The 22,376-nt window shown below is 39.7% G+C and overlaps 2 protein-coding genes across 2 annotated transcripts; one reads left to right on the forward strand and one right to left on the reverse strand.

Annotated features, from left to right (window-relative positions):
• Window positions 1-870: 870 nt before the first annotated feature.
• Window positions 871-6,897, reverse strand: si:ch211-157b11.8 (fibroleukin). Its single transcript, XM_053315505.1, has 6 exons — window positions 6,619-6,897; window positions 5,745-5,940; window positions 5,307-5,384; window positions 2,031-2,143; window positions 1,632-1,894; window positions 871-1,213 (listed from the first exon to the last, which is right to left on the reverse strand). The coding sequence occupies exons 1-6, from the start codon at window positions 6,895-6,897 to the stop codon at window positions 871-873; spliced, it is 1,272 nt and encodes a 423-aa protein (XP_053171480.1).
• A 3,365-nt stretch (window positions 6,898-10,262) lies between these two features.
• Window positions 10,263-21,718, forward strand: LOC128355517 (ras-related protein rab7-like). Its single transcript, XM_053315791.1, has 6 exons — window positions 10,263-10,564; window positions 15,765-15,827; window positions 17,167-17,293; window positions 17,422-17,640; window positions 19,995-20,123; window positions 20,284-21,718. The coding sequence occupies exons 2-6, from the start codon at window positions 15,775-15,777 to the stop codon at window positions 20,377-20,379; spliced, it is 624 nt and encodes a 207-aa protein (XP_053171766.1). The 5' UTR covers window positions 10,263-10,564; window positions 15,765-15,774; the 3' UTR covers window positions 20,380-21,718.
• Window positions 21,719-22,376: the final 658 nt, after the last annotated feature.

Here is a 22,376-nt window from a genome sequence, read left to right on the forward strand (position 1 = left end):
GATGGTCTGGGGTATGACGACAGGATAAAGCTCCCAACGGTTGGCATCAGTGTGTCAGGCTTGGACCTGAGAAAGTGTGAGTAAGGTGAGGTGAGAAAAATGGCTTCTCCAAAACTGGGCTTCTTTCTATTGAGTGTCAAACACTTTGACTCTATTTGAACACAGTTGCAGGTAGAACACAGGAGCCCCTGAGTAGTCAGAAAAGGTTTTCTAAAATCCATACCAGCTTTCTGCTACATGAATGACATTGTTACAACTGTTAGAGTCACCTCTGCAGGGTCACCGCGACCTCTTAACCTCAGCAAGCTAAACATACTGTATATTGTTTCATGATGTTACTTGATCTAAAATACATGTGGGCTCTTGCAGACAGTACATGTTTTAATAGGAGCTTAGACAGGAAAGGATACATGAAAAGACTTAGTCAGTGCATGCTTGGAAGATCCCTATTCTATCCTGGTAATTAAATGAAGTACCACAACAATCTGGATATTTTTCTTTTTCAACAAAAAAGTTCAACAAGCAGTATTTGCAATATTGGTGTATTTCTTTGTTTCAGTGTTATGGAGAAACAGTATAAATGTATTTGTTTTTACAGAAAGATGCAATGAACAAAAAAAAGTACTATGTAGTGTAGCTTTAAACTGTCTGCTAGTGAATGTTTAAACTTTTTTTTTTCTTTTAGTCTATTAGCTGCCATCTGCATGATACGTGACATGAAAGCTGCTGTGAATAGTGATGTCCAGACAGTGTCTAAAACATCTAGCAAGTGATTGTCAATGCAAATAGGTTTTTCATCTGTGACTGACTTGATTATTACAGTCGTCTACCATGCAGCACATTTTCCAGTGAGACCTGTCATCTTTGTCTTTAGGATGGCCCGACAATGTTCCGGGGTCTTGTCTTCATCTCTACTCTCTTGAAAGAGTAGCGCTCTCCAGTTCGTCCATCAGTCAGGATGTACCATGTACCCCAGTAGATACCGTTAGTCACCCCACTGTAGCGCCCACGGTAATACTGTCCATTCAGGTTAGCTGCCAGGCAGGCATCAAACCACCAGCCTGCACCGTAGTACTGACCACAGTTTCCAGCTGCGTAACGGTCATTGTCTCGGTCTGAAGTGCTGAAGGATCTGCCATCATGGTTGTAGCGTTTGCTGTAGCTCAAGGCATTTCCTGCATCGCCAGAGTACTCCCGAGCTGTCAGACGATACCTGGAAGGCAGAGAGAGAACATCTGTGAAGATTATAAGTGTGGACTATATGGTAAAGGCTGAGTGAATAGTGTTTTATACTCATTTAATCCACCTGGTAAACTCACAAAGCATAATTCCATAAACAGAGGAAGCCATAGAGGAGTAAATGGGTCAGATCTAAGAAAAAAACATCTTAAGATCCTAGAGGTGTTGGCTTCTAGAAAGGACCATCCATGCCATCAATTTCAAGTCTCTACTGGAGAGATGAACAGCATTTTTCAAAACTGTGACTATGATTAAGGGTGAACTGAATGCAGCTTTTGCTGTAATGACCTTCCTGACACAACTCATCCTCTCCAATCTTTTGTTTAGACTAGAGCTACCTCCAGTCATCTAATGCAGAAATTGTGCGTTTGCACCTGTGTCGTATGCTTCACCTCTGTGCCTCTGAGGCTACTTTGAAGTTGTTATACGTGGCGTGGCGCTTCTGGTGGTGCCAGTCCTCCAGCTCAATGCGGAGTTGGTGTTGGCCAGTGGAGGTGAGCGCACACAATGCCGCATTTCCCAGCCAGTGTTCTCCCTGTGGACTACCAAAGCCATCCCGGTATTCCTGCCATGTCCTGTTGAAGTCCAGTGAGCCGTCCTGTCGATTCTGGATCACTGTCCACCCACCACCCGCCGTCTCCATGTCACATTTAGCCTGCGCCAAGACAAAGACTTTGATATTATAAAGCCTAGATTTCACTGATCCACAGATAGCATACACATCTCTAAAAGAAGAAGAGTAGAATGGGGGTCTGTTGGTGTGTTTTATGAGTGTGGTTGATCTGAAATACCTCCAGCGCTGGTCTGTGCAGGTCAGGCTGGATGGTGTAGATGCCATTCTCTTTGATCCCCAGCTTGTAAATCTCTGCACAGTCCTGAGGATGCAACCTTTCCAAAGGGGCAACTGAGAACCACAGTACATTTTTATTCAACTAATTCATCCAAATATCATTGTAGCATTTGAATTATTATTATTAGCCCCTCTGGTGACATTGGAAAAAAATAAAATAACGTGTGGCCCACGAGATAATAATGCGTGGCCACGAGTTAATTATTGTTGTCATTTCTAGGAAGATACTGTTGATTGTTGCTGAGGCTCTGTAAACATGGACAACTTTGAATTGATTTCCTTTTATTTTAATACGGGAATGAATTACATTGACATACTCAAGTCACTTACAGTTAGACATGGAGTACTTCTTAGCAAGAGACACTTAATTCGGCTGCTCGAAATGCATCGGCTTAAACGCAAATATGCTGATCTAGGGGATGTCATAGATTTCATCATTCACCAGCTGGAGTGATACCATAACAAATAAGTCCCTGAGCACATATACGTTTACATTCACCCAACACACTTGTAAATATTAACCATTGTTATGAGGGACTTGTACCAGAAATGGAGTTTTTCAGTGAAAGACGAAATAAGACAAACTTCATTCAATCGGTCAGGCTAATGAATTAATGAATGAGAGTGTCCTTTAATGTTGCTCAAAACAATATGCAGCCATGCAGTTTACCACAAATGTCACCAGAGGGGCTCCGTAAAGGTTAACATTTTTCAGGTTTGTCTTAACTCTAATCACATGCCCATATGTACATTGAATGTGTTATGGATCTGCAATTGTTCATCCTGTCCACACTGGTTGTTGAGAGATCTACTTCGAATGCAATTTAGAAATGAAATAAGTCATGGAGACAAAATCTACCCCTGTTTAATGCATGACAGTTCAGTCAAATTCAATAGTGCTCTTCCAAAATGTCTATGTTCGTAAAATATTCTCTCCACCCAGTAGCGGTCCTTGATATGGGCGAATTGGGCAAGCGCCTAGTGGACTAAAGTCAGTCACACCTGGACTTTCTTCCAAATAACGCACATTTCATTCATAATATTATAAACACAGGCCTATAGTTCATGACGAATGTAAAACGAATGTATGCACCTCCAAGGTGAATTGGTTTAGTCGTAGTATCAATCACAAAATAGGGAAGCAGATTTCATATGATTCATATGATTGAGAGGGGTCTCCTCCAGGGCGTCATTCAAGCTAGAACCGCCACTGTCTCCACCATAGCTCAGCAACTGAAACTAAATTAGGGAATTTTGCAAGAAAGAGACTAACTTTTTTATTGCTCTGTAATGGAAAAAGGTTGCTCAGCCGTGTATAGGTAAATAGATATCTATGACTCTGCCCATAGCTGCTATCAGGAGTAGGGTGGGGTATCAAGGTTGGTACTTTTGATGGTAGGTTACCGACCAAACTATGTCGGTACCACCAAGTATTGATTCACGTCAAATCTAACGGTGCCAAATTTCGGTACATTCAGTTCAGTTCAGTTCAGTTCAGTTCAGTTCAGAGCTTTATTGTCCCTCGAGGAAAAATTTGTTTTGCAGTGACAGTAACAAAAAACAACTAACACAACGACCATAAATAGATAAATAAACAGTGACATACAACACAACCAAACTTGATAAGAACAATCTCAATCCGAATAAAAACAAGAAATGTTGTTTGAACCTGTTTGTTCGTGCTCGAGGTAGCCTAAATCTCCGTCCAGATGGCAGGGGAATGAATTCCTCCAAAAGTGGATGATCAGTGCTAGACAAGATTGACCGTGCTTTTTTTAAGACAAGCCTGTCAAAGATCTCTGAGACAGAATGCTGCTGCATGCCAATTACCTTACTGGCTTCTTTCACTATTTTTTGCAGACAATTTTTGTTCTTTATTGACAAGTTTCCATAAAACGAAATTAAGCAAAACGTTAAAATTGACTCAATAAAAGCTTTATGACATAAAACCATAAAATCTTGTCAACATTAAAAACATTTAGTCTGCGCAGAAAGTATAATCTCTGCAGGCCTTTTTTTGCAGATTGTTGATGTGTGGAGATCATGTGTCAAGTTTTTATCTATCACTGTCCCCAAGTACTTATACAGTAGGAAGCAACCATCTCCACAGCTATTCTCTTGATCAAAGTTGGGCAAGCTGGTTGTGATATTTTTCCAAAATCAATGACCATGTCCTTAGTTTTCTGAACATTTAACTTGAGGAAATGGCTGTCACACCACTCCACAAAGTCCATCGCAACTGGCCCATGGTCAACCTCTCCATCCTGGAGCAGACTGACTAAGACTGTGTCATCCGCAAATTTCAAGAAGTGCCTGTCATTGTAGTGACTTCTACAGTCATTTGTATATAAAATAAATAGTAATGGGGACAGGACACACCCCTGTGGTGAGCCTATAGACGACGACTTCTTTTGGGATAAGACACTATTTACCTTGACTGACTGAGGCCTGCATGTTAAAAAGTCTGTGAGTCATTTCACCATACCAACATCAAGATTAAAAAAGGACACTAGTTTCTGGCATAAGATGGGTGGCTGATTAGTGTTAAAAGCTGAGGAAAAGTCAGCAAATAAAAGTCTAGCATGAGTTTTCGTACCCTCAAGATGCTTGTAAAGAAAGTGAAATAGAGTGGTGGTAGCTTCCTCCACTCCTCTATTTGGCCGATAAGCAAATTGCATTGGGTCAAGCAAGTCCTGCACCTCAGTCATGAGGAATTTCTTGACCAGTCGCTCCAGACACTTCATTACCAATGAAGGGACCTTGCACTGAGTAAGAGATGAATTCAGACTCATCATTCTGGAGTGGAACATACGAGCTACATGAAAAAATAATATAAATTTATATGATTAATATAGGCTAAATAAATATATATAATAAATTGTTTTTAAAATGTTCAAAATAAATAGGCAAACATATTTAAATTAAGAATTTGGGGACTTTTTGGGTTGATACTTCAGGAGTTACAGATTTCGAGAGTGTGTGTGTGTGTGAATATGTGTGTAATTATGTATGCTTTAAGTTGTTAAAATCAATAAAGACATTGTTGGGGGGAAAAAAGATGAACTTTGGAAGACTCCTGAAGCTAATATAACCTTTATCTGTGTTATAGACAAGATGAATTATTACAGGGACCAATACATTTTTCAATGCCTTGGGCTTGTGAGTAATGTTTTAAGACAGATTTGAAAAAAATGAACCTGTCCTTTAATGTCCTCACCTGTGGGAGGATTTTGTGTGATGCTCCTCAGGAAAAGCAGCAGGTCTTTCTCCCCCTCTCTTCCCACGGCTACACTCTCTGTCATCCCAGAGAAAGATTATCAGTAACACACATCACTGTCGTCAGGGGCTGAAAATAGAGGCTTTGTCTTTGTGTACTGCACAGAGGGGTTCCAAATTGTACGATAACTCTGTAAGGCTTCTTCACATCAGGAGCCATACATTGTGTGTGTCTGTGTGTGCACGTACACAGTTTTTCTCATCCTTCTCTGCGCAGTTAAATTCCTATGCACTCACCTATGACCGACACTTAGCAGGCCTCATTGAGGTTCTGTTTACTATGTGTGGGGGAGTGACTGTGCTGGCATTTGTGCATGTGTGTGTGTGCACATTTGTCTGTGTGTTGCAGAGGCGGGGGATATAAATGTGTACTACTCACCCAGTCGTTTGGCCATTGCCCCAAGGGCCTGGCTGTGACAGTGGAGGTCACACTCTGTCAGTACAGCTGCCATTAGAGCCAGGATGGCCCCTAGAGAGTTGCTCTCCTGGGCCCCGTGACTCCAGGGGCCACCTGTTTCCTGGAGAGAGTGCATGCAGCGCTGCAGCTGAACTAGACGCTCTTTGACACCTCCGGCCTGCAATGACATTGACCACAGGTACTCTTTAACAGTAACACAAATCAGAAATGACATCAGCAATCAACTCATGGTTAAACACTTCTAAATCCTCTTTATCCTTCAATAATATTTCTTATCTCTAAGCTTGAAGTAAAATGGTGTTTTTAAGTATCAGAAAATGAAGCTTTGCATGTGCTTAATCATGCATCCACAAACAAAACTCTCACAAAGCTCACTGACATGTTTTTTGTCAATCTGTCTTTTACACTTATGTCAGCCGTTGTAATCGTGCCCCTCACACACCTGTTGCTGCATGAGCTCAGCACAACCATATGATGAGGACATTTTTAAAGCAGACCTAATTTTATCCCTTCTCCTTTGATTGCTGACTGTCATTGCTCCATGGCTGTTAGGTGGTGCCAAGTTTAGTGTGACAATTGTCCCATGAGAAAGGGCAGGCTGGCCTGCTCCTGATAGTAGGCTGCTCAGTCTCCCTGGCACACGTGAATGAAGAGACAGGGTCATGTCTGCTTCACCTTCATTAAGTGTTTCTGAGCCATATGTTTGTTACTTGACAGAGAAATATCATTAAAAGTTGCATTATCTGGCTTTCCTCAGAATAACATTTTAAAATTTGTGAGATGGAAACAAGAAATCTTTTTAGGAAAAGTACTGTCTGTACAACCTGTCACTTACCTTAGGCTGAACCTGGGGGTTATCATGCCTGTGCTCCACCTTCCGAGGAGCATCTGAGATGGCTGGAAGTGAAACCCTCACTCTGCAGGTTGTTGTCCCAGTTTGGCCCTCACAGGACCCGGTTCCTGCTCCCACTCCAGTCCCAGGCGGGATGGGTGCAGCCACCAGACTGTCCCTGCAAGGAGGATGTGTGCAAGCTGGAGATGCCTCTGAGGAGAGCAGCGCTCCCACATACAGTGACAGCAGAAGAAGCATACCAAGAGAACCGAGTGGAATCATGGGAAAATGGACAGATGTATTTTTTTAACTCAAAAGCAGACTTGTCTTTTACTCTTGAGCAGAGGTCCAGCAGTGGTCCTTCCTCTGCGCTGTAAGTTGTTTGTCCTGTTGTTGTTGATGAGTCTCTATAAACTTTCACTTTGCTTTCTTTGACATTTCAGTAAGTACTTCTTCAGGTGTTTGCTGAACCTTCCTTTTTCTTTAGATTTTTCTATTGTTGTCCTTGTCTGTTTAGTTTTTTGCTCTGTGCGCTTCTCTCATTCTCTTCTTCTTTTTTCCCCCCTCAGTTCATCTCACTCCCAGTCCTCTTCTTTCTCCTGCTCTCTCTCTGTTTGTGAGGTTGCTTTGGCTCAGATTCCTAGATAACTGCGGCACTCTTTGCTGTCTGACACGGACTAATGCACCCACCCCCTGACACACACACACACACACACACACACACACACACACACACACACACACACACACACACACACAGAGAATCTGTGCATCTCCTTAACTCATCTCATACTCTTTCTCATGGACTCCCACACAGCAACACGTAGACATACACGTTTATACCCAGAACATGAGTAAAAAACGCGTATACAGTGTGACATTATGTAGTTTCTGAACATATGAACCACTTTTTCACAGATTAACAGATCTTTGAAGGAGCTCTTGGCCATCCTCTGTGATAATACCTGCTTTTTTTCATGTTAGAGTAACATTTTTTTCCCTCTCAAACTGTCCATGCTCATTCCCATCTCACCCTTACCAATCAACATGCATACACTGCAATGTTTGCAGAGATGGAAATACAGCAGATGCTTCAAGTATGTGGCTCCTTTACTCTTGTGGACCGTTTTCCTGCTTACACCTCTTTTGTGTTGCAGTATTTGTATTTACAAACTGAGTTCCAAAGAGGCTGTAAAAGACTCGAAATTCAATAGGTGCAAGAAGGCAGGAATTCCTCTATAAACACCAGAGTCATCCCAGTCATCAGGATCTTGCAGAGGCACACTCCCACTAACAAGGTGCACAAACACACACTACACAGCACAGACACAAAATCAAGATGAGATCTTTCTTGAGGCTCCGTCTTGAGAAATTAAGGATTTTAAAGACTCACCAATGTTAATAATAAATTCACATATTTATAGTTTATATTTAAAAAATGATCAATGTAACACTGAGAATATGGTAAACATAAGATCTCTACAGCTGCTACAGTTCTGGATCTCTCTTGTAACATTTTTATATGTTTAATTTTTCATGTAATAGTTTATTATCAGATAATTTTCATCTGTTGTTTGTGGCCAGATGTTTAAAAGGCATCATCAAAATATAATAAAACAATACCTCATAAAATGACTATACACAGCATCATCAACATCATACTCATAGTGATGTTAAACTAACAGAAACTTATTAAGGGACACATATTTTCTCATTATATCTCAAATGTACTTGATATGCTTGCAACTCAGAAAGTTAAAGATGGGACCTTATGACTTGACAGAGGCTGCAGCAGTGACAGCTCTACTGTTTATAATATATTTCTTGTCTCTCACTTACCAGAAATAAAATATATTATATGATATTATATTGTCCTAAATGTATGTATGTTTTCTTTAATATTTTAATGGTATCCTAAAATATTTTTGATTTTATGTAAAAGTAGACCTGTCAATAGTTCATAATATCCTATGAACCCTGACACCCATCCAACTGCCACCAACTACTAATGCTTTCCCTTTCCCCACCTCTCTCTCTCTCTCTCTCTCTCTCTCTCTCTCTCTCTCTCTCTCTCTCTCATACACAGACACACACACACACACACACACAAAGAAATACATTTTCTCTCATGGTCCAGGCTGTAAATGTTGCCCTGCATTCCCATCTTAGCATGTTTCACTGTGTTTTGGGGACAAAGAAAGTCTTTCAAGTATCATACAAGCAGATCACTCACCTATCTTTGACCTATACACACTTTCTTAGCACGACAACATGCTATATGTCGGTCTGCAGAGGTCGACCACATATATGTGGGCTAATGTCTGAGACCACCAGCTTAATTGGTTCATCCAGCCAAAATGAGTTGACAGTGTCCTCTAGTGGTGATTCCTGTAGCTCAACATGTTAACTTCTCAAAAGAGGTCTGGAATATGGGTTTAAATTTGTGGAATAATAACTGAACAAAATCTCGCCATAAAAAACTCAAGTGAAAAAAAGTAAATTGAACCAAAAAATGACCTCAAAGGCAAGGTAACACCTGCACCAGCATGAGAGTTTCATGTAACAACTGAAATTTAAAAATTCAGAACTGAAACTTTGAAAAATTGCTGCATGAGAGAAATCAGTGAAGGAATATTATAACCACCATGTACGTTGTTTTATTGCAAGTATATCTCTGAAGTTTAGTTTTTGGTTTCAATTTTGTTTTTGCTTCATTTTTTTTCTTGAGATTTTGTTAATCCCATACTGAGGAGACTGCATTCATGATAAATTAAGAGAACTAAACATATTGATTTTTATAGACTTAGACATTTTTCATTTCTTCTAGCAGTGTCTTGTTTGTTGCACGTTTTTGCCTCCACGTATGTTGAGTGTGTACAATGAAACTGACAATGAACATGCTTCTGAGTCTGATTCTAAAAAGCTAAATAGAAGAATTTGACATCTTTTTAAAAATAATTAATTATTTCAAAATATATATATTTAACAGTTTTTATTTGAACACCATGGCGCCAAGATCATTACATTGTCATAAAGGAACAGGTGCATAGCCTACAGAAAAGACAAATCATTAACAAACATATGAAAATGAAATAACATTAAATAACATAAAGTTAAAAGGGAATAAAATTAAAAGGGCTGGGGCGTATTCGTTTAGTCACATAACCCTAACCCTATAGCCTAATTTCAGTTTCAGGGCTTTAAAGAGACACCCATTATGAAACACACTGAACCTCGGTTTCACCTTCATATATTTGGACTTGCTAATAAAGAATTTCCCAAGTATGAGGATGTTTGTGGACCAGAAAGTGATCTTTGTTTAGGTCCATGAAGAGTTCTTAAATAATGTCCTTTTGGGAGAAGCTTTCAAGATGAGGAATCTTTCGGGAAAAGCCATTGATGAACATCGAGCCATAGAGCTTCTGAATACATACGTTGGAAAAATAAATAACCAGTAGTTTCAGTATCATCACAAAACACACAACTACTACTTTTTATTCCAAATCTCTGTCTCAATAAGACCGAATTTGACATGTTATTTACATATTTTCGACAAATATCAGTGGAAACGTCAAAAAGTGGGCGGTGGCTATCGGTAGGCTGCGTGTGACGTATGACGCAACGTTGTTTTGGAGGAGGAAGTGAAAGGGGAAGAGAAGCTGAGGAGGGCAGCAGACAGTTAGCTGGCAGGCAAGCCTTAAAGCAAAGTGCCAAATTTAGTCACCTGTTGTAGACTTTCTTTGTCGTCGTTTGTTTTCTTTACAGGGTTAACGTATAGGGCAACACATTTTTTTCTGAGAGTTTGTAACCAGGCTCTGCCAAATTAACACTAGCTAACGTAACGCCTAGTTAGCCTCTGACGCTAGCTGCTGTGAACAATAACAGCTAGTTAGCTCCGCAGGTCTGATCCCGACAAGAAGTCTCCGCTTCGGTGTGCTACAAGCTGAAAGTAAGTTCTTCACACGACAACAGACTGGTCATATGTTAAGTATGTGCTGTGTTATAAGCCCTCCGGTGTCCTATTAACGCTAATGCGATAATAGTTAATTATGGTGCAATGTCTGTAAATAATCTGGTTGGCAAAAACAAGGCCGTCCTATAGCTCCTCTGGGCCAACTCCAACAGCGATACGAGGGACAACCGGGAAGACGAGGTCGGTCCGTCGAAGAAGCTCAGATTGATGTCCTCGTCTCCTTTGTCAAGTTGTGTTTTAACACAAGGATTGTTAAGGGATTTCAATGCTTTTTAAAATTACGTGCATACAGTTAATGAGGGGTGAGGGGCACACATTCAGCGCCTGGGTGTCAAAACTACCTATTTATGGATTTTGATGAATACGTCTTGATATGGACAACCAGTACACACACATCTGTGTTGTGTTATGTCTCTCTGTCGTAGTGTTGTAAGCAGACTCTCCTGTCCCGTGTTTTTCTGTTTGATAGTGTTTCGGTTTCGGCTGTGACTCACACGGGTCACGCAGGTACACGTCGTTCAATTTTTGGGGTCGGTCTCGGGTCTTACTTCAGGTAATGATCTGATGAGGTTACAACGCCTTTAACTTGTGCCAACAAGCTTTCCAGGTTGAAGTTCAAACTTAAATCTATTGCCATATAACGACTATAGTCCTATATTTATTTTTATTTCAAGTTATACTTCGTCTCCTGATTCTTTTTTGTCTTCAAATAATTATTAAATCACAGTTCTTTTACAGGATACAGTATAATGTCTGTGATGTTGTTGTTAATGAGATGACTTGCAGTAGTTGGCAACTATTCCTACAGAGCAAACAGCTCATGTCTGGTTACTTGATACCCAAGTGTGACTTAAAAAAACCAGCCTGATAGTTTGGATTGACTCTAAATTGGGATTTAGTAATATCCCATGAGTTGACCAAAGCTGGTTGCAGTTAACATGCTGAAAAAACATTTCACTGCATATTTTGTAGCATACACAGCTGCATTTCATTTTACGTTGCAGTTAGAGATGTTCTGATACCATTTTTTCCCTCCCGATACCGATTCGATACTTGTGCTGTGGGTATCGGCAGATACCCGGTACCGGTACCGATACCGATACCAGTGTGTTTAAAAAAAAAAAAAAAAATCATACATGACTGTGATATGATTATTATTGTGGTAAGGCCTGGCTCAGGTTAAACCCTTTGTAAAACATGAATGAATACAGCAAATGGAATCCGTTTATTTTTAAATAGAACAGCATAAAACAGTAGTGCAACAGCAACTTAACTAAATAGATATAGGAATAATTATTTAACAAAATTAAAGTGCAGCCACAATATTGTAAAATAAAAAAGGCATTTAAATTTTTAAATAGAACAGTAGTGCAACAGCAACTTAACTAAATCCACTGTGAAGTACTGCCAAACCGCCGACATGATGCGCTAACATTAGCTCCTTGTTACAGGTGTCAGGTGATCAATTCTTCTTCTCCCCTCTAAAACAGCAGCTGCCAATGGCAGCACAGCGCAACTGTTTTAAGAGCAGCGAAGAAGAACTGTGTCAGAGCTAACGGAGCTAACCAGTAAATAGATTGCTATTTCTAATAAATTACGTGGTATCCGATCGGTGCCTGGACTCCAGTACTCGCCGATAGCGATGCCAGCATTTTCAGCAGTATCGGAGGCATTTCCGATACTGGTATCAGAATCGAAACAACTCTAGTTGCAGTGTGTACCTTCCAGTTTGTTCCGCTGTACTTGATCATTCAGTGCTTATAGATGAAATTCTAGGTTTGTCTGTGGGGTCATGTTGAGCTCAAACATCTATTTCAAAACATTTGCTTTTTAATTTGATTTTGTCCTGCACTGTCTAATTGTAGAGGAAAAAAAATTCTTTGACAATATTGTTTTATAGAAATCTTTAACTGCGTGTCATGGTGTATAATACTGTTGAACATTGCAATATTGAGCTTTGGTTCAATATTATTTTTATTTTTGTTATTTCCCATCACATAGCTATGTTTGACTATGACAATACTGACTTTGCCCTTTTATCAGTTTATCACAAGATGCAGGTGATGTAGCTAACCAGGAAACATGAAGATGGTTTACTGTTGGGATGAGTTGAGCATTGAGAAACATCAACAACAACATCTGACATCCCAATCTATATTTAGTCCAGTTTGTTTGTGTCTGTGGGTGTGTTTACTCCATACGAGAGGTGATCCCAGATTTGAGCTCGTGCTAGTGACTTATGAACAGAGAGGAAAATGTGTCAGGACTCTTAACACATGACATTTTAGCACATATTCATCCATTAACGGTCACCTCTTATTTTTATGTAGCTGAGAGATAATCTTTAATAATTGTTTTTTACATCATGCTTAATTCTGACCTCATACAGATACATATTCATTATCTCATTGTGTAAATGGTGATATATTGATAACTGGATGGATAAAAACATCATAAGTGAAAGTGCTTAAAATTGTGCTGTACTAACACACTTAATGAATACATTTATATCAGTGATGTAGGTGGTTTCCACCTAGTTTGATGAATGAGACCTCAATCATAAGCAGAGACAATAAAATAAATTCTTACCGGTATTTTGTACAATCCTTATCTTCCATAACTGTGAACACGTTAAATAATCTCACTTTTTTCAATATTTGAATATAGATTGAAGTAAAAAAACATGACCTGGATCCTTTAAAGTAGCTGTTGTAGGCTGTAAGCTTTGATTTGCTGCCATAATTAGTCTCAATATCATTCTGTTCCCATATGCTTAACAACACATCAAGTATTGGGATAAGTGGGCCCACATTGTTTCACATCATCTGTAGATGTGAATGTCATGTCAGTACTAATTTCAATCTAGACCAAGGTGAACCCTGATCAGTTGTTATCTAGTGGAGACCATTATATGAGCTATTATATACTACATGAACATGGACGTAACCATCTACGACACACTGGCTTTAAACCAGCAGTGCTTAACACAGAATAATGAAACACAAATGTTCAGACCCACTATTTTCCATGAATATAAATCTTTAAACAGTAAAACCTATTTTTCTCCTAACTGGCAGATATTTCCAACACACCTTACAGTTTATCTGTGTCAAGATGTATTCAATTTATCACACAATGCCAGCACTGGTACTGATGAAAGCTGCTGTTTACTGTTGGTGTTTTAATGTTACACATAATAAATGGAGTGGCTGTTCTTTCTGGTGATGTTTGTTCTCCTGCCTCCTGACAGAAATCATAGCATTGCACTGCTGTTTGTCAAATATTAAAGGTCTGAGTGGAGTTTCTTCTGTGATCATGTGACTGTGGTTAAGTATGCCTAAACCACAGTGCTGTCAGCTTAACTGTGCTTCACAGTTTGGTTGTCACTGTAGGACTGTGTTTGTTCTGCTCAGAGAATATACAAGTGTACTCCACAGCTCCTGATGGTAACTGAAGTATTTGTGATTTAAATGTTTAGTCATGGAGTATTGAATTTATCTAAAGGACACATGAATTAGTCTACTGGAGGATTAAAAGTTTTATGTGTTCATCTTTGTGATTTGAACATTTTAAAGTTGAAAAACCTGTTTGTGTCTGGCTGGCATATCTAAAATGTACTTGTGAAGTCAGCATGTTTTTTATGTTGTTGTTGAACAGGTTCTGCTGCACAGCCACAATGGGGTGGACGTAATTTGTTTTTTATCAAAAACACGAATAGAAATTATTACAACACAACCAATTTGTCTCATTCTTTATATCCCGTCTGTTAAATTATACCCATCTAACCATCTGTCCTAAGTCACACTTCAGTTAATCCATTATTGTTATGAGTAAACGCTGCATTATAGGCAACATATTCCCATCAGACTGCTGATACTGCTGCTTCACTGGCAGTGTGCACTCCTACTGTAAACTCTCTGAGATTTCTTCCTGTAAATAGTGAAACTGTTTACTTGGTACAGATATGACAAAGTCTGCATGTGTGAAAGAAGATAACACAGTCTCTTATGAAATCACAGTTTATTTTTGTCTGTTTAGCCTATTTGTTCATTGATACGGTTTACAGATAACACCGGAACACTGGAACGTTGCCACTTTTCATTTGTTTTACCGTCCTAAATTTCACTATAAGTTTTCTCCATGAAAGAAGTTTCTGTCCGATATAAAAAATCTGGAAAGGGACAAAAGCTGTATGACATGTACAGAAGGATAGAAGGTGGGATGAATAATAGGAGGGACTAAAGATTGGACATTAATTATCAGACTTATTATTGCAGGGAAAGGTGTACTTTACTTTATCCCTGCACTGTGAGCTCATGCTGTTTAGACCTAATATAATTTATGGTATGTTGGACATTTGTAATTTAGTTTTAACAAACATACTATATGATCTATGTCATCGTTCCTTTATGACATTATAAAATTGACTCAACTTCAACGGTTTTGTGTAAATGGAGCCTCTCCCGGCTTCACTTTCAATTTTTCAAAAAGGAATCATATTTGTGAGAGGGGGACAGCACATCATTTGCTCACTCACTGTGTTGGGTAATATCTTAAATTTTGCCTCTTTCATTTTGAGTTGAAGGAAATTATGCTTCTCACTGCTGCATTTGAACATCCAGAAATGACACAGATTGCCTAATGCTGACTTCTAGCTCTTGCACAAAATAATATGACATGTCTTTAATGGACTGACTCAAATCAGAGAGCAAATCAGAACACGCACGCAGTTTTAGGCAATACTAAAATGAGGAAATGCTGGACTTGGATTATCACACAGCAGTAGGTGGTCGTCTTGGTAACAGTGTGATCTCAGGGAAAATGTCAGATATGTCACCAGGTCAGGACTTGCAGTGCAGAGAAGAAGTCAGTTCTCCAGGAAGTAACTTCCTGTGTTTTATGAGAGAGAAAGAGAAAGAATGATGTGTTCCTCGTGATTTCCCTAACAGCTTAGAAGGCACATGACTGGAATGAATGGTATTCAAACCTGATTGGTCCAAGGTCATGAACCTCCACACACACTTGTAGACTAGTGTTTTCCAGCGGGGTTTGTCAATTTGTTGATTGTATTGCCCCTGAACAATACAAAACAGTTTTGACAAGCAATGAACGAGTAATGAAGGCATGTCTAAGTAGGCTCTGTATGCTAAACCTTTTTCTGTTTGTCTTTCTGCAGCTGTGGAAAAATGACATCCAGGAAGAAAGTGCTCTTGAAAGTCATCATCCTGGGGGATTCTGGGTGAGTCACAAAATGTTCCTCCTACTACATGTCACACCCAGCACACCTGTCCATAACATGATTGATCATTGCCTGATATCAGACAGATTTGTCCACTTGATTTTGTAGAGTGGGCAGAGTTAAAGGTTTTAACAACATCAATCAGTTAATCTTCTAAAAATAGTTTGGTGGGAAAAAACCTGCATGTCAAGATATTATTTTAGTTTTCGGTTCAAGGCCCTGACGTTGCTTTTTTTGGTGTTACTTCCTCGTTGGCAGGAGCTATTATAGTAGCATAATCTGTCTCCGGGTAGAGTTAGAAAGCTGCTCGCTAGACATAAAGCCTTTCTGTTCTCCAGCTCTTATCCACAAACCTAATTATATTTAATCACTGCTATTAATTTGCTATTAATTTTCATGCATAGGCTTGTCTGTAGGAGAAATGCATCAGTTATACAAAGACTACTTTTAAATAACATTATGACAAAAGATACAAGGGCTAAAATATAATATTGTTAATGATTACCTTTACTGATAATGTGAGAGTGATTCGTCTGTGACTATTGATGGTTTCCCACATTAGGTGCCATATTGTAATATAGTATGGTAATTTTTCTTCTGAGATAAAAAATAACCCCCCCCCCCCAAAAAAAAAACATCAGTACTGTGAATATGATGGCCAAGCGGGTGGAAACCTTTACAGATCAGTTTACTCTGCTAAAAAAGACTATTACTATACTGCTGCCTTTCAAACTAGGATAAAGAAACATTAAGCTACTTTATGTCCTGAAACTACATCATCTACATTTCTCACTGTATTTGGGTTCATTACACTTAGGCACACGTGTCTCATTTAGCCAAATCACACATCTGTTTGCATGTGTCTTGGTTTGGTAGATATATGTCTGCATCTTATGATTATTTCATAACATCTTCCAAATAAGTTTCTTAATTAATGTATTTGTCGTTTGGCCTCTAAAAAATCAAAAAAAAAAAGACAGTTATCTTTAAGTTGTCTTCTTCAGATGTCTTGTTTTGTCCAACCAACAGTCCAAAACCCAAAGATATTCAGTTCATAATGATATAAACAGAAAAAAAGCAAACAATCCTGGTATTTGGAAGCTTGAAATAGAATATAGGTAATCATGGTCCGTTAACTAAAACTTTGCACAAGTATGGGGCATAAAGTGTAAATGAGGCCTTGATTTCATCCCCCAGCTCTTGATGGATCTAGGTAATTTAATTTCTGTATATTTCATATGAGTTATCAGGCAGCCTGTCAGACACCCTTTTTGTTTTTGCTGTTTTATCTGCCATCTAAATGATCTGTTATTCTGCTGTCTCTTCTCTTCTTCCTCAGAGTTGGAAAGACCTCCTTAATGAACCAGTATGTGAACAAGAAGTTTAGTAACCAATACAAAGCTACAATAGGAGCAGACTTCTTGACCAAGGAGGTGATGGTGGACGACCGTCTCGTCACAATGCAGGTGCATCACATTTACAACTGGAAATGTTATATCGGATGAGGAGGAATGAATCTGTAAATTGTGTTTGCATAACACCCACAGTTCTTCATATTTGTAGCTGAACTTTTTGTATCGTTGTGGTCGGTTAGATCTGGGACACAGCTGGCCAGGAGAGGTTCCAGTCTTTGGGTGTTGCATTCTACCGTGGAGCAGACTGCTGTGTGCTGGTGTTTGATGTGACTGCACCCAATACCTTCAAGACACTGGACAGCTGGAGGGATGAGTTTCTGATCCAGGCCAGTCCTCGAGATCCTGAGAACTTCCCCTTTGTCGTGCTAGGCAACAAGATCGACTTGGAGAACAGACAGGTCGGTAGCAGTGGATAATACCTCCATAGGCTCCTAATTTTACATCAGTACTCATTCTGAATTGTAGATCATTGAAGTGTCAGATCCCTCCGACACCAAGGCCCAGTATCATTATCCTCCTTATGGTCTTTCTGCACCAGACGTGGCTGCTGCCATTGTGCTGCTTTCGTAGTGGTCAGTTTACACGAGAAGCAAGGATTGAACCCTTCAAAGACTCCAATAGGCTTCACCTGCAACTGGAGTACTTGGTGAAAACACCTGAGTGACTTTATAGTGTAATTTTGTAATAATAATGTATGAAATGCGCAATGTGAGACGTGTTATCCATAGTGATGAACTTACAAAAGAATAAGCAACTTGCCTCAACTCTGCAAAGCCGAGGTGAGCTGCAGAGTCAGAGCTTTTTCTGTTCCGCTCTTGGTCGTAGCAGCCAGATGTTTTAGCAAAAAAGCTCTTAAAACAAGTGGCAACCAGTCATTCGGGGCAAGGGGGTCAGAGCCCCACCTGCAGGGTGCAGAAAAAATTGGTTTCTGTAGCACTGAGTAATTTAGAAACTAATTACTTATTATTCTGTGTTGATGAGTGACATAAAATACAGTAGTTATTGGTAGGAGTTTTATTATAAAAAAGAACAGCGGCTTGATAGAATAGTTTTAAAAAGGTGTTTTTAAATGTGTTTGACACCAGAAGCATTATGTCAAATTGTAAAATCCGTCCAATGCAGTTGTTGCCCCACCATGTTTTCCACCTACAAATGCCACTGTTTAAAACACTCCTTACACTGCCCGCTCAGCACCAAATGGCAAACGGACACAGTTATCAACTAGCCGATGAACGTAGTTTAGTATTTTGCAACCAGATATTTCCTTCAGGAGATCAACAGAGGCTGTGTTCGAAACCACATACTACATACTACATACTTCCATCCTACACACTAGAGGACCAGATAGTAAGCTGACCGTTTACACTGTAGTAAACTACACGATAACCCACAATGCATTTCTTCCCTACCCGAGCTGAAATCAGCAGGCTGAAGCGGATTTCATTTTAGCTCTAAGTCTGTAAATATACCACTTTATCCACATTTCTAACCCTTTTAGGCGAGAAAGTAAAGTAGCCCTTTAGATCCACAATGTGATGCTAATTTGTCCAAATAACACCTGTTTAAAGTTTTGTTCCTGCGAATTCGGAGTTGGCCGTAGCGAGTAAGGCACTTCCGGTCGCTTTCACAAAATAAAACACCCGTTGCCTTTTATTATTAAGAAAACCATAAGAATAGCAGTGTTTCCCACAGATCTGAAGGCAATGTGTGGTGGTAGTCCGGCGACCGACGGGGGGGGGGGGGGGGGGTTATCTCGCTGATGGAGACACACGCGGTGTGCACGGAGGGGAGGGGCTGTGTGTGTGAGCTATGTGAGAGAGACGCGTGAGTGACAGAGAGACGCAGGGAGAGCAGAGAAAGGAAAAAGGAAATGCAGCTTAACGAATACGATGCGCATTTTTTAATTAGCGTTAAAAAAAATAATAATAACGAAACGCAATATGTGGCGGCCGGTGTTGAATCTGTGGCGCACCGCCACGAATTAGTCTATGTGTGGGAAACACTGAATAGAATTGATGCTTTCAGTTTGAAAACAGGAAGCGAACATACCCTCGCTGTAGCTAACTTGAAACCACCGAGGTAGTGATCTGTGACATTTGTATTTTGGGTTTTTTTTCAGAAGTTACATTGCATCTTGGGTAATTTGAGTGTGAGGAGTCAGCTCTTGATGCATACTCCGCATTTCTGGTGAATCTAGTAAACCATCCGGGAACTTCTCACATACTCTAAATCACATACTACGCAGTTGAAACACACTACATACTTCAAATGACGTCAGAGTTAGTACAAGTAGTAGGAAAGTATGCGGTTTCGAACAGACCCACTGTGTGAATATTACACTTGCAATAGCTCTTTTATGCTGCCCCCAACTGGCCAAAAATATCAGTTACAGCAGGTTTATGTGGGCAGAATTCCCCATCATCCCAATTTAAAACTTTAGGATGACAGCTGTGAACCTGATAGTGGGACAGCCCTGACCTACAAGGACGTATTTTAAATATACGTTACAGTCTTAAGAATGAACATTGGGACTGGGCCCAACAGTGCTTTTGCACCTGAGAGTAACCCATTTTTATGCACCTTGTTGACCTTAAGCATATTTATATAAACCAATATCTTAATCCACGCTACTCAAAAACAATTATGAAAAATGAGTTGAACATTCCTGGCTTGACATAAGAAGGACATTTTCACTTTGAACCCCTCCCTCATGATGATGAATTTCTTCTTCTTCACACACACACACACACAGGTAACCACCAAAAGGGCTCAGGCTTGGTGTCAGAGTAAGAACAACATCCCGTACTTTGAGACCAGTGCCAAAGAAGCCATAAATGTAGAACAGGCATTCCAGACAATTGCACGCAACGCCCTCAAACAGGTGAGTAACAGTTACTTGTTGTGAAAAATGACAGTAAAGTTATCGGCACATCTCAGTGAAATGTTTGTACAACAATTACAGCTGAAAATTTTTAAATCCGGTCTTACTCTGTTTAGTTTTTCCCTTCACTGATTATGATCTCTGTTTGTATGCCTGCCAGGAGACAGAGGTGGAGTTGTATAATGAATTCCCAGAGCCCATAAAACTGGATAGGAACGACAGAGCTAAACCTTCAGCAGAAAGCTGCAGCTGCTAAGGGACAACTTGGACCATCTTCTCTCTTGGCTTTCTGAAACGCCCCGTCACCGGTTACATCACCTGCACCTCGCTCCCAGGGAAAGGACTTCCCTACCGGTCTTCCTCCTTCACGCCTCCGTTTATTCCATCGACACGACCCCTCACGCAGTACGCTGCACATGGATGTATTCCCCCTTTCACTTAGCACACAAATTAATCCACTAGCGTACTCTGGTTAAACAAAACAAAAAAACGCTGACAAATCCAGTGCCCAAAGATCACACGAGAGAAGAATGACACCCCTTCTGCCCTCCCAGTCCCCGACTTTATAGTGAGTGATCTCCTGTCCCACCCATCTATTTGTCTGACTCGCACACTGAGGGAGCAAGATGGAGCCATGTTCAAAGAGTGCAATTGGGAACTCTAGATGGACTGGTTGATGCTCTGTAATGTGAGACGATGTTGGCTAAGGTCAGCATCCCAGTTATCCTATTCTCTCTTTCTGTTTTCTGTTTGCTTTCTATTGCCTATCTGTCAAGAAATAATCAAGTTGAACTATATATACACTCATATGTATATAAATATATATACATATATATATTTTAATTGGCTGATGCTATTTCTTGAGCCAATCTGAAACACATATTTGTTTTTTTTGCACTTTCTTATGTTTTTGCCTTTAAATGTTCTAAACTTAGAGGGATGACTGATTTTGGGCAACGTCTGCTACCACGCGCCTTTTTGGTAAACTTAAATTATACCTCCTCACTTGTTCTCCCTGTCAAATTCTCCCCCTGAGAATCTGTTGAACACTTTGGTGATTGTATTGACTTTTCCCTTCGAGGTTGTGTGTTTATGGCTTTATAACTGCCCCACACTTCAGAAGACATAAGTAGACATTAAGTAAAAGCTGATAACGCAATCACTGTGTAAAACATTGATTCCTCGACATATTAATATTTGCCTTTTATGTAACATTACTTGTTCCGCTACTATTACTGCTGTATGTGTTATGTCCTTCATCAGACATTTTTCAACGCTATGAAATTACAATGTGTCACAAACACAGCTTACACCTTGTCTTCTGTCATGTCTTTGTTATCGCTGTTCTCTCTATCTGCTTGTAGCTCAGGTTGGCTTAAGTACTTAATATTTTTAATGGATTGTGTATTACAGTGTATAGATGGTAAAGGTAAAAAGGCTGATGGATTGAACTGAAATGGATGTTCTCTCTTTCCATTTGAAGAAAAGATCCAACTTTTGCCCTGGTATTACTCCTTCTCCTTATAGAAAAATCACTGCAATGCCAATGATGTCAAAGAAAATTGGGACGTCAAATAATAAAACTCTTGAATATACCAGTGGTCTAATACTTATGTGTCTCAATATCTGTTACTTTTCATTGTTTAATCCCAGCATCCAGACACTGCCTTGTTTTGGTGATGAGAAACAGTCATGTGATGCTATGCCTTGGATGAGCTCCAGTGTTTGAAAGACATGATTAATGCCCCCCCCCCCCCCCATATAGGTGTTTGGGGGATTTTTTTAGTTATTTTGGGTTATTAGGCTTCTCTCAGAGCTGATGGACAGCTCCCTAACTCACTGTAATGATTCTTTAAGGCAGGGGTCAGCAGTCGGGTTCAACCACGGACCAGTTCTTCTCAGCACTGCTTATTGAGGGCTGACATTACACAGGTGTGTTGAAAACCACCAAATATGTTTTCAATATATTTTTAATGTTGCATTCAATATATTTATTTTGTTGCATTCAAGAATAACATTTATAAAACAGTTTTAGGGTTATTTCTGCGGGCAGGTGTCAACTATCAGAAAGTGAAGGTAAACTGAGTGACAGCAGCTTATATTAATACTTATCTAGAAAAAAAGGCACATACATAATATCTTCTGTGTTACACTGAGAGTAGACATTGTATCTTATCCACACACTTATTTATAGTGGAAGCAATGTACTGTTGACACAAATCTGTTGTGGACTGATAAGCCCAAATATATTAC

The sequence above is a fragment of the Scomber japonicus genome, chromosome 3 (genome assembly GCF_027409825.1).
Source record: "Scomber japonicus isolate fScoJap1 chromosome 3, fScoJap1.pri, whole genome shotgun sequence".
Classification (NCBI taxonomy): domain Eukaryota; kingdom Metazoa; phylum Chordata; class Actinopteri; order Scombriformes; family Scombridae; genus Scomber; species Scomber japonicus.

Bases quoted from the DNA above. Each gene is read 5' to 3' on its own strand.
- si:ch211-157b11.8 (XM_053315505.1), bottom strand. From the start codon at position 6,897: ATGATTCCACTCGGTTCTCTTGGTATGCTTCTTCTGCTGTCACTGTAT. The intron at 5,941-6,618 runs GTAAGTGACAGG...ATGTCATTGCAG, and splicing joins ACCCCCAGGTTCAGCCTAAG to GCCGGAGGTGTCAAAGAGCG. The intron at 1,214-1,631 runs GTGAAGCATACG...TCTGCCTTCCAG, and splicing joins GTAGCCTCAGAGGCACAGAG to GTATCGTCTGACAGCTCGGG.
- LOC128355517 (XM_053315791.1), top strand. From the start codon at position 15,775: ATGACATCCAGGAAGAAAGTGCTCTTGAAAGTCATCATCCTGGGGGAT. The intron at 15,828-17,166 runs GTGAGTCACAAA...CTTCTTCCTCAG, and splicing joins ATCATCCTGGGGGATTCTGG to AGTTGGAAAGACCTCCTTAA. The intron at 20,124-20,283 runs GTGAGTAACAGT...TATGCCTGCCAG, and splicing joins CACGCAACGCCCTCAAACAG to GAGACAGAGGTGGAGTTGTA.